The following is a 15112-nucleotide window of genomic DNA, read 5'->3' on the forward strand; positions in this document are numbered from 1 at the left end:
CTCTGGTGATGGTCTGGTTGTGGGAAGAGATTATATGTTCCTTAATGGAGCCCTGTTGCTTATGTATCGTTAATCGCCTGGAAAGAGATGTTGCTGTCTTGCCTATATACTGAGTTCTTTGAGGCTTACAGTCCCCAAGAGGGCATTTGAAGGCATAGACGACGTTGGTCTCTTTTAAAGCGTTCTGCTTTGTGTCTGGAGAGTTTCTCATGAGTAGGTTGGCCGTTTTTTTGGTTTTATAGTAAATCGTCAATTCTATCTTCTGATTTTTGTCTGTAGGGATAACGTTCCTATTAACAATATCTTTCAGGACCCTTTCCTCCGTTTTGTGAGCCGTCGAAAAGAAGTTCCTGTAAAGCAGTCTAATAGGAGGTACAAGTGTTGTGTTAGTTGACTCTTTCAGAGGTTGCATGGCGTTTCACCTTTCTTTTAATGACGTAGCCAACACCTGTAAACAACACCAGTAGCCTTAGTTTACCCTGGGAGGTGGAGACAGATTTTTGTGATCCGTCTCTGCCGCCTCCATATTGTGCTGAGTTTACAGTCTGGCTGCATCAAATTGTTTTAACAATGATCAACAATTCGTAAAAAATCCACACAAACCATATTAAACAGCGACGTAGATGTAGATTGCAACTTAATTTAAAAAGTTTACAATTTATCTGTTTGTTAGATAGGGAAAATTGATCTCATTGTGTCATGATAAATGGAGTTCAGAATTAAGTTCAGCCTGGTTTGATGCATGTATTTACAATTGTTCTATATTGTTATAGCAATACTATAACCATCAATAAATTTTACTTACCTTGAAACATTAGGCTACCTAATATTTTACTTACAATGAAACATTAGGCTACCTAATATTTTACTTACAATGAAACATTAGGCTACCTAATATTTTACTTACAATGAAACATTAGGCTACCTAATATTTTACTTACAATGAAACATTAGGCTACCTAATATTTTACTTACAATGAAACATTAGGCTACCTAATATTTTACTTACCATGAAACATTAGGCTACCTAATATTTTACTTACCATGAAACATTAGGCTACCTAATATTTTACTTACCATGAAACATTAGGCTACCTAATATTTTACTTACAATGAAACATTAGGCTACCTAATTTAACTACAGTTGTCAAACGTATACACTTTTAGTTGTGTACTTGTAACTGAGTTACTTTTGTTTAAGTTGGACTCCATAACCAACCTGACTTATTTCCAGAATTTGCACATTTCAGCGCCATCTGTGATCGTATGGTGTTCTTATCAAATGTGAACGAAGGTACTGGCGCTGGTACCAGAAGCGACCTCTGTAGTCACTTTGTAGTCTGTTTACTACAAACATCCACAATTATTGGATCTTCACCTGTTTGGCCTTCACATGTGGGATCTTCACCTGTTTGGCCTTCACATGTGGGATCTTCACCTGTTTGGCCTTCACATGTGGGATCTTCACCTGTGTGGCCTTCACATGTGGGATCTTCACCTGTGTGGCCTTCACATGTGGGATCTTCACCTGTTTGGCCTTCACATGTGGGATCTTCACCTGTTTGGCCTTCACATGTGGGATCTTCACCTGTTTGGCCTTCACATGTGGGATCTTCACCTGTTTGGCCTTCACATGTGGGATCTTCACCTGTGTGGCCTTCACATGTGGGATCTTCACCTGTGTGGCCTTCACATGTGGGATCTTCACCTGTTTGGCCTTCACATGTGGGATCTTCACCTGTTTGGCCTTCACATGTGGGATCTTCACCTGTTTGGCCTTCACATGTGGGATCTTCACCTGTTTGGCCTTCACATGTGGGATCTTCACCTGTTTGGCCTTCACATGTGGGATCTTCACCTGTGTGGCCTTCACATGTGGGATCTTCACCTGTGTGGCCTTCACATGTGGGATCTTCACCTGTTTGGCCTTCACATGTGGGATCTTCACCTGTTTGGCCTTCACATGTGGGATCTTCACCTGTTTGGCCTTCACATGTGGGATCTTCACCTGTTTGGCCTTCACATGTGGGATCTTCACCTGTGTGGCCTTCACATGTGGGATCTTCACCTGTGTGGCCTTCACATGTGGGATCTTCACCTGTTTGGCCTTCACATGTGGGATCTTCACCTGTTTGGCCTTCACATGTGGGATCTTCACCTGTTTGGACTTCACATGTGGGATCTTCACCTGTTTGGCCTTCACATGTGGGATCTTCACCTGTTTGGCCTTCACATGTGGGATCTTCACCTGTGTGGCCTTCACATGTGGGATCTTCACCTGTGTGGCCTTCACATGTGGGATCTTCACCTGTTTGGCCTTCACCTGTTATCTTCACATGTGTGATCTTCACCTGTGTGGCCTTCACATGTGGGATCTTCACCTGTGTGGCCTTCACCTGTTATCTTCACATGTGGGATCTTCACCTGTGTGGCCTTCACATGTGGGATCTTCACCCGTTATCTTCACATGTGGGATCTTCACCTGTTATCTTCACATGTGTGGCCTTCACCTGTTATCTTCACATGTGGGATCTTCACCTGTTTGGCCTTCACCTGTAATCTTCACATGTGTGATCTTCACCTGTCATCTTCACATGTGTGATCTGAATATATGATAGCTTTGACTGAAATTTCTATTTAGCTTAAACTGAGTAGAAAACCTCAAAGCTATTTCACAACTGAACTTAAGGTCTCATAGCAAAGATTTTCCATTAAAAGGATCACATTCTTATACTGATTTGTCACTTACTGCTCGCTCATCTGAAAATAATTTGTCATTATTTGATCACGCTTTCTAAGCAGTTGGTCGCTGGCAACCTAAATGTTCTTCCTGACACATAGAGTGTCACTGGGGTGGTCTTGGGTGTAGGGGTGTCGTCCAGTGGTCTTGGGTGTAGGGGGGTGTCGTCCAGTGGTCTTGGGTGTAGGGGGGTGTCGTCCAGTGGTCTTGGGTGTAGGGGGGTGTCGTCCAGTGGTCTTGGGTGTAGGGGTGTGTCGTCCAGTGGTCTTGGGTGTAGGGGGTGTCGTCCAGTGGTCTTGGGTGTAGGGGGGTGTCGTCCAGTGGTCTTGGGTGTAGGGGGGTGTCGTCCAGTGGTCTTGGGTGTAGGGGTGTGTCGTCCAGTGGTCTTGGGTGTAGGGGGGTGTCGTCCAGTGGTCTTGGGTGTAGGGGGGTGTCGTCCAGTGGTCATGGGTGTAGGGGTGTGTCGTCCAGTGGTCTTGGGTGTAGGGGTGTGTCGTCCAGTGGTCTTGGGTGTAGGGGGGTGTCGTCCAGTGGTCTTGGGTGTAGAGGAGTCGTCCAGTGGTCTTGGGTGTAGAGGTGTCGTCCAGTGGTCTTGGGTGTAGGGGGTGTGTCGTCCAGTGGTCTTGGGGGTAGGGGTGTCGTCCAGTGGTCTTGGGTGTAGGGGTGTCATCCAGTGGTCTTGGGTGTAGAGGTGTCGTCCAGTGGTCTTGGGTGTAGGGGTGTCGTCCAGTGTTCTTGGGTGTAGAGGTGTGTCGTCCAGTGGTCTTGGGTGTAGGGGTGTCGTCCAGTGGTCTTGGGTGTAGGGGTGTCGTCCAGTGGTCTTGGGTGTAGAGGTGTGTCGTCCAGTGGTCTTGGGTGTAGGGGTGTCGTCCAGTGGTCTTGGGTGTAGAGGTGTCGTCCAGTGGTCTTGGGTGTAGAGGTGTCGTTCAATGGCCTCGGGTGTAGAGGTGTCGTTCAGTGGCCTCGGGTGTAGAGGTGATGCTAATGTGGTGACAATGTACAAGAAAGGGACAATAACCGTTCAACAAAAGACTTGTATTACTAACAAATACCCCCCGCAAGGTACTAGAGTGATCCGAGACAAAGTACAGCATTTAGAACAGCAAACTTCTGTCTCAAAACATCAGCTGGTAATAGTGACAGGGTGGACAAAGACAAACTCTTCAGCACGGGTGGGACACGAACAAGGGGACACAGGTGGAAACTTAGTACCCAGATGAGCCACAGAGACGTTAGAAAGAATGTTTTCAATGTCAGAGTAGTTAATAAATGGAATGCACTCGGAAGTGATGTGGTAGAGGCTGACTGCATACACAGTTTCAAATGTAGATATGATAGAGCCCAGTAGGCTCAGGAATCTGTACACCAGTTGATTGGCAGTTGAGAGGCGGGACCAAAGAGCTAGGGCTCAACCCCCGCAAGCACAATTAGGTAATTAAAGGAAAATCCTTCCTGACAAACTTGTTGGAGTTTTACAATAACTTGACAGAAATCAAACTGTCAGAAAGTCTTGGATATCGTCGCACACAATAGACTCCTACTCAAGTTAGAGGTAAGCAGCCTCGTGTATCGGAAAAGGAGAAAGGCCTGGGGAGTGGACAACCCCAAATATGATGCCAGAATCCCACATTATCAGAATAAAAGCAGCTGCATATGGCATACTGCCCAACGTCCGTCCATCCTTCAGAAACTTGGACAAAGGGACATTCCGGGTACTATATACAGCAAAGGTGAGACCCACGCGTGAATATCCCCCCCCCCCCCCGTTATGGAACCCTTCCCTGAATGATGACAAGGAAACGTTTAAAAAGTTAAAAGATATGCAAAGAGACTCTGCCCTGAGCTGAAGGGATTGAGCTACGAAAAAAAACTGAACCTTATTACACTGGAAGAAAGGAGACATAGGTGGAGGGAAATGATAACATAAGATTCTACTAGAATTTGACAAAGTTGACAAAGCAGCCTTGTTCAAAGCCAGCAACTGCAGAACGAGGAGTCATATAATGAAATATTGACACAAATAAGTCATAGAGATGTTAGAAAGAACTTTTATAGTGTTAGAGCTGTCAATATTTATTTATTTATTTATTTTATATACAAGAAGGTACATTGGGTTAAAGAGAATACATAGCATAGTATTTACAATCTTGTAAAGCCACTAGTACGCGCAGCGTTCCGGCAGGTCCTTAATCTAACAGATAATTTTAAGTAGGTATATTCTAGCAGAATTAATAAAATGATAACAGATACATTGCAAGAAAAAATGAGATTAGAAAGATATGTTGAATATGTTGAGAAAGATGTGTTGAAAGATGAGAAAGATGTGTTGAATATGTTGAATAGGTCAGACGTAGAAGTTAATTCGACTGAAAATTATATATGTAAATTATATAAAATTGTAATAAATGAGTCTGCTCTAACCCAAGGACGTTTGGAAGGCGGGGCTTGGAGCCTAGCTCAACCCTGCAAGCACAGCTAGGTGAGCACATACACACCAAGAGAGAGACAGACAGGCATTCAGGTTGACAGAGACAAAGATGTGTTCAGACGTGACAGGTGCCGCGCCATAACCCTGGCGGGAACACTGCCAATGAGCAGGATGTACCAACCACAAGTGACCAATGCTAGGTCATGTCACCCGGCGCTGCCTCACTATTGCACCTTCTGGAGCAGTGCCAACAAGGGTGCCACGCCACAGATGACCACGCTACAGGTCATGTCACAGGTGACAGTCCCCCCTCCCCCCACCGGTGCAACACTGCCGAAGACTGGGGCGTAACAACCAGAAAAATCTTGCCGAAGGTCAAAAGTCTGCCAAAGTTTGATAACCGTTAGATTAAGGACCTGCCCGAAACGCTGCGCGTACTAGTGGCTTTACAAGATTGTAAATACTATGCTATGTATTCTCTCAAACCCAATGTACCTTCTTGTATATAAATAAATAAATAAAACCTATGAAACCGTTGTAATATGTGGGAGGACTCCACATATAACAACTCTATGACCAGTGAGAGTGATCGGCACAAGAGGTAACAGCTCTTATATTCTGCATTACAAACACACATAGATATGTGTGTGTGTGGGGGGGGGGGTGTAATGACAGTGAAGCACCACTAGGCCGGCTCCTTACTGTGCCTCCCACCGCTCAATACTGCCAAGGGCATGACGTCAAGCAACTATAGTCTCGCATGATGCCGTTCACCACCCAGTTGGAATTTGTGTTATTGACACCGATATTTTTGTCATTATCTCGTAAAAACATTTACATTATTAAGAATTTAGGTTTGATAATTTAGATACGTGAGGTCTGCATTATATAGAATAGTTATTTATCAGCAGAGGGGTCGAGACTAGTGCATGATTTGCCAGAAAGATCAGCATACAGAGATTTTGCCTATCACTAGACATATTTGTTTTGAGTTATGTGTGTGTGTGTACAGTTTATAGAATGCTGCAAGAACACCTTTGTTAGGAGGTGCCTACCCTAGTGAGTGCACCACAGCTCAGCCATGGAGGTGGGGGAGAAACAGTGTCGTCAGCAGCCTCATACCTTTGCGCATGTCAATTCCAGGGAGGTGGGGAGGGGGACCTGTACGCCAAGCCCTTGTTTAAGGACGGCAGAACTCTGCGGCCTGCGAGGGTCGTCGTTATAAACACGTTTACATCCTAGTTCGCCTGAAAAGGTCATAATTAGCACGCCCATACCTTTGTTTGAGTGTTCAACTTAAATAGCAGCTACTCATTTTTGCCCAAAATAATATATTATAAGTTGAATGTCAATATATTCCGTCATTCTCTGGAGCTTTGCAATTATTATATTCACTCTCGAGTTCTTGAGGATATCCTTATATTGCACCCAAAATTTGCCAGTGCAGGCTACTGAACCCATAGCCCTGTATGACTAACCATTCTGCGAGATGGAGACTAAAAGTATGCCTTATCCTTATTCTGCTGCCTTATTCACTCTTGTGTTGGTGATGATATCCTCATAATGCACCCAGAGTCTGCCAGTGCAGACTACTTAGCACATGCCTCTGTATGACTAATCATCCTGTGTGATGGGATTTTTAGCATCACGTAGCTAGTTTTTTGACATGCTGTACTCCCCTTCATGTAGTCTAGGGCAGCTGTACAGATGCAGATATACCTAAATGTGTTAAAAATAAAAAATTATAAGTAAATAAAAAACTGTCAGAAGAGAATTCTTCTCTTAATCTTCTTATTAGAATTCAAGAGAATTCTTCCTTGTGATAGGAATCACAAGGTATTCCTATCGGGAATAATTACCTTAACAATATTAAACAAAAATTATTTTGATTTTGGTAACCAAAAAAAGATATACAGGGACTTAGAAAATGATGAATATTTGTCAAAACGTAATTGAGAGGCTTGTAAATATTGGTTCAGCCCGAGAGTCCGCTAGGATCGCTGTGTTAAATCGTAGCACCATATTCTGCACTGATTAAATAATAATAAATAAATAAATGTTTATTCAGGTAAGGTACATACATACAAGAGGTTTTACAAAAATTGATAGATTTATAGATAGAGCAGCTAGTACATACAATGCCTAAAGCCACTATTACGAAAAGCGTTTCGGGCAGGTCCCTGGAATACGATCCCCGCCGCGAAGAATCGTTGTTACAACCAAGTATACATTTTACTGTTGAGTTAAACAGAGGCTACAGTTAAGGATTTGCGCCCAGTAAATCCTCCCCGGCCAGGATACGAACCCATGACAAAGCGCTCGCGGAACGCCAGATGAGTGTCTTACTACTACACCACGGAGACTGTTGAATGGTAACTACCGTCCATGGACATGTCTTACACCAGATGCCATGGTCAGTAATCTTCAGTTGTTACAGTCTTGCCTCTAACTGCTCTACACTCTACAGGGCTGGATGGTTCGTCATCGAATTTTATCAATGTTACTATATTAACATTGATACAGGGGCCTGACAGCTGAGTGGACGGCGCATATGATTCGTAGGCGGAAACAAATGGGCATAATTTCTTTCACACTGTTTCCCCTGTTTACCTAGCAGTAAATAGGTACCTGGGAGTTAGACAACTGCTATGGGCTACTATATACATCCTGAGGATGTATAACAAAAAGGAGTCCTGGTAGAGGACCGGGCCGCGGGGACGCTAAGCCCCGAAATCATCTCAAGATAACCTCAAGATAATAGGATAAGACACCAAAGCTAAATTGATATTTAGGTAAAGTCTTAATGTTATTGTAAATTATAAATTTAGTTATAGAATCTACATGATAACAAAGGAAGATGACATTATTTGAGTTAAGAATGAGTTTCTGATAACGAGTTTCATGGAAGAACGCAAAGGTTCAATAGCTGAAGTCTCTGGTTAATGTACAAATGACAAATTTTTACACCACTAAGTGACAACTCACTTAACTGTGAGATAGATTGACACTTAACGAAGGCTTTCTTTTTTCTACATTATAGCAAATGATGTTTTTGTTATTAACACATCCAGGAACTGTTGTTGTTGTTACTGCTCTCAAGTGTTAGTAACAAAAACAGAAGCATCTCTAAGCACCAGGGTATATACCATTCCTACAAACAAAAGATTATGCCTATGCCGTAGGAGTGAGCGCCCCCGAAGATATAAAGCCAGTATTCTCAACGCTTATATTCGTCGAGCACTTACCCAGTGCTCCGAATGGAGCCAAGTGAGTAGGGAGTTTGGCGGGATAAGTTCAAGTATGTTTATTGAGATAAGCAATAAATACATCTCAAAGGGATAGAGTAGCTTAGGCTATTTCTACCCCCCTAGCGGGATAACACAAGTACTGGTGAACAGTGGCTATAGTGACCACGAGATCAACACCACTATAACAACACTTGGACCGGTGGTACAATCCTGAACCAAGAACAGAAACCACAACATCGCTACTAGTATAAAATTATACCACAGATCCACCATGAACCGGTAACCTGTGGCTCAGTGGTCAGCGTTGTCGGCTCACAACCGGCACGTCCTGGGTTCGAATCCTGGGCAGGGCGAGACAGCTAGGATCGAAGCCGGTCGGCTGAGCGGACAGCACGCTGGACTTGTGATCCTGTGGTCCCGGGTTCGATCCCGGGCGCCGGCGAGAAACATTGGGTAGAGTTTCTTTCACCCTATGCCCCTGTTACCTAGCAGTAAAATAGTTACCTGGGTGTTAGTCAGCTGTCACGGGCTGCTTCCTGGGGGTGGAGGCCCGGTCCTCGACCGGGCCTCCACCCCCCGGTAAAAGAAAAATGAAAGAAATAATCCGTAAAGGAGTAATTAGCACAACACCTAACCAAAACATAGACATCGTCATATACTATAAAACAATCAGGACGACTGACCACCTCAATATAATCAGCCCGATGCCAACTGAGAACCCTTTACGGCAGTCAAACGTGGTATATATGTTCACCTGGCCTCCATGTAAGAATAATGTAGCCTTCACTCTAAGTACATAGGTATAACGTCGACCAAGCTGACAAGGCGTTTGACCTGTCATCTTCAATTAAGTGTCCCTAAAACTCACATGAGACAAGCTCATGATATCATCCTAACATGAGAAATGCTGAATAAAAACACTTGCATATTTCAAAGCCTACAATGTAAGATTACAAATTCTTAAAGCGCTATACATAAAAAAGTAGAACAACCCACCATAAACACACACAACAGAACTATTCACTCTACCCACCATGAGAGTGAGAGCAAGATAGGAACCACTCTACCCACCATGAGAGTGAGAGCAAGATAGGAACCACTCTACCCACCGTGAGAGTGAGAGCAAGATAGGAACCACTCTACCCACCGTGAGAGTGAGAGCAAGATAGGAACCACTCTACCCACCATGAGAGTGAGAGCAAGATAGGAACCACTCTACCCACCATGAGAGTGAGAGCAAGATAGGAACCACTCTACCCACCGTGAGAGTGAGAGCAAGATAGGAACCACTCTACCCACCGTGAGAGTGAGAGCAAGATAGGAACCACTCTACCCACCGTGAGAGTGAGAGCAAGATAGGAACCACTCTACCCACCATGAGAGTGAGAGCAAGATAGGAACCACTCTACCCACCGTGAGAGTGAGAGCAAGATAGGAACCACTCTACCAACCGTGAGAGTGAGAGCAAGATAGGAACCACTCTACCCACCGTGAGAGTGAGAGCAAGATAGGAACCACTCTACCCACCGTGAGAGTGAGAGCAAGATAGGAACCACTCTACCCACCGTGAGAGTGAGAGCAAGATAGGAACCACTCTACCCACCGTGAGAGTGGGAGCAAGATAGGAACCACTCTACCCACCGTGAGAGTGAGAGCAAGATAGGAACCACTCTACCCACCGTGAGAGTGAGAGCAAGATAGGAACCACTCTACCCACCGTGAGAGTGAGAGCAAGATAGGAACCACTCTACCCACCGTGAGAGTGAGAGCAAGATAGGAACCACTCTACCCACCGTGAGAGTGAGAGCAAGATAGGAACCACTCTACCCACCGTGAGAGTGAGAGCAAGATAGGAACCACTCTACCCACCGTGAGAGTGAGAGCAAGATAGGAACCACTCTACCCACCATGAGAGTGAGAGCAAGATAGGAACCACTCTACCCACCGTGAGAGTGAGAGCAAGATAGGAACCACTCTACCCACCGTGAGAGTGAGAGCAAGATAGGAACCACTCTACCCACCGTGAGAGTGAGAGCAAGATAGGAACGCCAAAATGCCACCAATAGATGGCGTCACTGCCCAAAACGCCATGCCCCACTATGGTCACCTCATCTCCAATTACCCTGTCACCTGACTTGGCATAGTTTATTGACCCATCACCTCACTCTACCTCTTTTTCTTTCGCCTTTCTCCTGACTTAATTACGTAAGTACCTAACCTCCCAATGTCATAACACCAACACTGCAATATCGTACAGGGCTTCTTGACTTAACTCATAACATACTCCAACATGGACTTGGCTGGCGACGTTCCCGAGCTCATCACGGTGTTTTATTTGAGCAACTTCTCAAAACTTAAAACAAACTTCTCAACGTTATACTACTTCATATACTAGTTTCGCTTTGTGAGAAGCGAGGCTTCCCGCGAAGTGAAAGTACTAAAACTATTTTCCTAGTTCTTGCGTTTTGAGGTCACATACTCTGTCACATATACATACACATACATATATATATAATATACATTTATATTGTAATTATGTGCTGTATAAAGGCGATTATATTACTAATACCATGATAGATTATCTATAAAAGCGACCTGTCACGCCTCACACGATCAACCACCTTTGAAAACATTGTGAATGAAATGTTCAGAAAAAATACCAAGCAATTCCTCAAAGGCAAATAAAACTATAGAGATCCTCTTGAAGAATGAAAGCAGGATATATAAGAGGAGTAGGGTGGGGGGGGGGGGGGTGCAGGGTCAAGTTAATGGCCAATAGAGACAATACTCCCAGAACTGATTCACGCTCAAGAATATATTTTTTTTCTACGTTTTATGAGATGAAATAAGAGCTGTGTGTATTTTTAAGAGGTGGGTGTATTCAAGAAGAGGAATACGTAAAAATATAATGTGAAGGTAAGAATACAGCTTATACGTTGTAGTGATGACTGTACTAACACATTTACACCTTTACTCCCTCTCTCTTTATTATGCCACCGCCACCCTCCTCAGCCCGATCTTATTACCGAGTACTGGCTTATAAAGAGGTGCTCTTTATTACCCTGCACCTCCTACGTCACTAACAAGTACTTCCTTCTCTTTATGTAATTATGTATCATTATATAGGGTTGGGCTGTCTCATTATATAGGGTTGGGCTGTCTCATTATATAGGGTTGGGCTGTCTCATTATATAGGGTTGGGCTGTCTCATTATATAGGGTTGGGCTGTCTCATTATATAGGGTTGGGCTGTCTCATTATATAAGGTCGGGCTGTCTCATTATATAGGGTTGGGCTGTCTCATTATATAGGATTGGGCTGTCTCATTATATAGGGTTGGGCTGTCTCATTATATAGGGTTGGGCTGTCTCATTATATAGGGTTGGGCTGTCTCATTATATAGGGTTGGGCTGTCTCATTATATAGGGTTGGGCTGTCTCATTATATAAGGTCGGACTGTTTCATTATATAAGGTCGAGCTGTCTCATTATATAAGATCGGGCTGTCTCATTATATAGGGTTGGGCTGTCTCATTATATAGGGTTGGGCTGTCTCATTATATAAGATCGGGCTGTCTCATTATATAAGGTCGAGCTGTCTCATTATACAGGGTCGAGCTGTCTCATTATATAGGGTTGGGCTGTCTCATTATATAGGGTTGGGCTGTCTCATTATATAGGGTTGGGCTGTCTCATTATATAGGGTTGGGCTGTCTCATTATATAGGGTTGGGCTGTCTCATTATATAAGGTCGGACTGTTTCATTATATAAGGTCGAGCTGTCTCATTATATAAGGTCGGGCTGTCTCATTATATAGGGTTGGGCTGTCTCATTATATAGGGTTGGGCTGTCTCATTATATAGGGTTGGGCTGTCTCATTATATAAGGTCGGACTGTTTCATTATATAAGGTCGAGCTGTCTCATTATATAAGGTCGGGCTGTCTCATTATATAGGGTTGGGCTGTCTCATTATATAGGGTTGGGCTCTCATTATATAGGGTTGGGCTGTCTCATTATATAGGGTTGGGCTGTCTCATTATATAAGGTCGGACTGTTTCATTATATAAGGTCGAGCTGTCTCATTATATAAGGTCGGGCTGTCTCATTATATAGGGTTGGGCTGTCTCATTATATAGGGTTGGGCTCTCATTATATAGGGTTGGGCTGTCTCATTATATAGGGTTGGGCTGTCTCATTATATAGGGTTGGGCTGTCTCATTATATAGGGTTGGGCTGTCTCATTATATAAGGTCGGACTGTTTCATTATATAAGGTCGAGCTGTCTCATTATATAAGGTCGGGCTGTCTCATTATATAGGGTTGGGCTGTCTCATTATATAGGGTTGGGCTCTCATTATATAGGGTTGGGCTGTCTCATTATATAGGGTTGGGCTGTCTCATTATATAGGGTTGGGCTGTTTCCAACTGTACATCTCATTTCGACACATAAATACCCAACGACCAAAATAAGATATACTATCAATCATATTGGCTTGAAAAACTGACAGAAATATCACATTTTCTATTAGCGGGTCCTCTGTTAGGTAAGGTTCGGGCAATTTACATCATTACATTTAGTACATAATTTTTTTGGCGTTGTGACAGCTCGAGACGAGGGGCCAGATTCACGAAGTAGTTACGCAAGCACTTACGAACCAGTACATCTCTTCTTAATCTTTGGCGGCTTTGTTTACAATTATTAAACAGTTAATGAGCTCCGAAGCACCAGGAGGCTGTTTATAACAATAACAACAGTTGATGGGCAAGTTTTTATGCTTGTAAACTGTTTAATAAATATAACCAAAGCCGTCAAAGATTGAGGAAAGATGTACACGTTCGTAAGTACTTGCGTAACTGCTTCGTGAATCTGGCCCGAGGACTGCATTATATTAGGCTGGAAATTTCGATTAAGTAAGATTGAATACTCATGGTTAGGTTAGACAGAATTCTCTAGGTTAGGTAAGAAATCTAATCTACCTCAACTACGCCAGATTAGATTCTCTATGTTAGGTTAGGTCGGGGTTTATGTTTAAAGTAAATCAAGCTATCGGAGCCAAAGACCTGGCTGTTACAGTGCCACGGAAATTAGGCAGCGATCTATCAATGGATCTTTCTTGGATAGGCTAGGTCAAGATTTCTTGGTTAAGTTAGGTCAGGCTCTCTTGTTTACAAGAGGTCGTGTTATCTAGATCTAAGCCTTGCTGTCTTGATTGTGTCAGGTCGGGCTTCCATGATTAGTAAGGTTAGGTCGCATTCTCTTTAAGCGAGCAGCAAGAACTTATATATGTACTCACAATAATACTATTAAATATAATAAAAGACAAGCCACCAACACAACCCAAACATCGGTTGGGAACTTGACACGTTGATGCAAAGTGGCCATGATGAGCCGGTCTAGTGGTTCCTACGTGAGAGACTCTCTGGCCTCCCCCACTTGTACTCTGACTGGTCAGGTCGTCAACCAGGAAGCTGTCCTCGCTACGGGCTCTGTCACCCCCACAAACTGTCAAACTGTCATTGGTAGACTGACTTCGTGTCACCGTGAAACTCAAATCGAAATCAAATATATATATATAATTGTAATAGTAAGTGGTTATAATCATTATCAAAATAATGTTGATGATATAATTAATTCATAAATAATAATCGAAATTATAAATCATAGTTATAGTAGTACTTACAAGTAAGAAACAATAACAATGGCAACAAAAACAGCAACATATAAAATAAAACAAACACAGTGCCACGGAAATATTAGCAACAACATTTCAAGTCCGCACTCCATGGGAGGGCCCCCTCCCATGTATGCATGGATGGGTGGGCCCCCTCCCATGTATGCATGGATGGGTGGGCCCCCTCCTATGCATGCATGGATGGGTGGGCCCCCTCCCATGCATGCATGGATGGGTGGGCCCCCTCCTATGCTTGGATGGGTGGGCCCCCTCCTATGCTTGGATGGGTGGGCCCCCTCCTATGCTTGGATGGGTGGGGCCCCTCCCTTGTTGTTGTTGTTTAAGATTCGCTACTTGGAACAAAAAGTTCCAACTAGCACGGGCTATGGTGAGCCCGTAGTCCCCCTCCCTTGCATGGGTAGGCCCCCCCCCTCCCTTGCATGGGCCGCCCCCTCCCACCTGAGTGCGGGAGGGGAGACCCCCCTTCACCGTCACCCTTGGCCCTGGGGTGGTGGGGGTGAAGGGACGCACCTCTTCACGGAGGAACGTGACGCCCGCACGTACGCCAGCACACTGGAACTGACTAACCCCCTCAAAACACTTACCTTCATTTGTTATTTTCTCCTTTTTTCCTCTCTCCTCCGTCTCTTCTCTTGAGGCGCAGTGTGGAAACGTGTCTAGTTAGGGGAGGGTCTGACTGGCAAGCCGACTGGCGCCATCAACCTCCACTGCCGCCATCTTGGTCGCCTCTGAACCTTTTGCGAAGCTTTGAATCACAATACAGTATTTCACGGTGCACATGAAGCCTTTTACGAAGTTTTGAATCATAATACAATAACAGGGCAGTCCGACTTTATTAACAAAGGCCAAATGTTTACTTTAAGATATCAACATGACGCCTTTAATTATTATAATTCTTTTTATCGAGGACTGAAAACCTGTATATATATATATTCTTTTGTATCGAGATCCCCTTATGGTCGAACTACTGATCTTCCTCAGGATACAGCCTCACAAAACGATT

The 15112-nt window shown here is 44.0% G+C and overlaps 1 protein-coding gene across 1 annotated transcript; it reads right to left on the reverse strand.

Moving 5' to 3' along the window:
- Positions 1–1363: 1363 nt before the first annotated feature.
- LOC138369082 (adhesive plaque matrix protein-like) lies at positions 1364–14826 on the reverse strand. Its single transcript, XM_069332014.1, has 3 exons — positions 14787–14826; positions 2850–3721; positions 1364–2308 (listed from the first exon to the last, which is right to left on the reverse strand). Exons 1-3 carry the CDS (start codon positions 14824–14826, stop codon positions 1364–1366), a joined length of 1857 nt encoding a protein of 618 aa, XP_069188115.1.
- Positions 14827–15112: the final 286 nt, after the last annotated feature.

The sequence above is a fragment of the Procambarus clarkii genome, chromosome 27, assembly GCF_040958095.1.
Source record: "Procambarus clarkii isolate CNS0578487 chromosome 27, FALCON_Pclarkii_2.0, whole genome shotgun sequence".
Taxonomy (NCBI): domain Eukaryota; kingdom Metazoa; phylum Arthropoda; class Malacostraca; order Decapoda; family Cambaridae; genus Procambarus; species Procambarus clarkii.

Excerpts from the sequence above, each read along its gene's own strand:
- LOC138369082 (XM_069332014.1), bottom strand. The coding sequence starts at position 14,826 with ATGGCGGCAGTGGAGGTTGATGGCGCCAGTCGGCTTGCCA. Across the intron at positions 3,722-14,786 it reads TGGCGCCAGTCGGCTTGCCA|CATCACCTCTACACCCGAGG; the intron begins GTCAGACCCTCC and ends TCACCACATTAG. Across the intron at positions 2,309-2,849 it reads CTACACCCAAGACCACCCCA|GTGAAGATCCCACATGTGAA; the intron begins GTGACACTCTAT and ends AAGGCCAAACAG.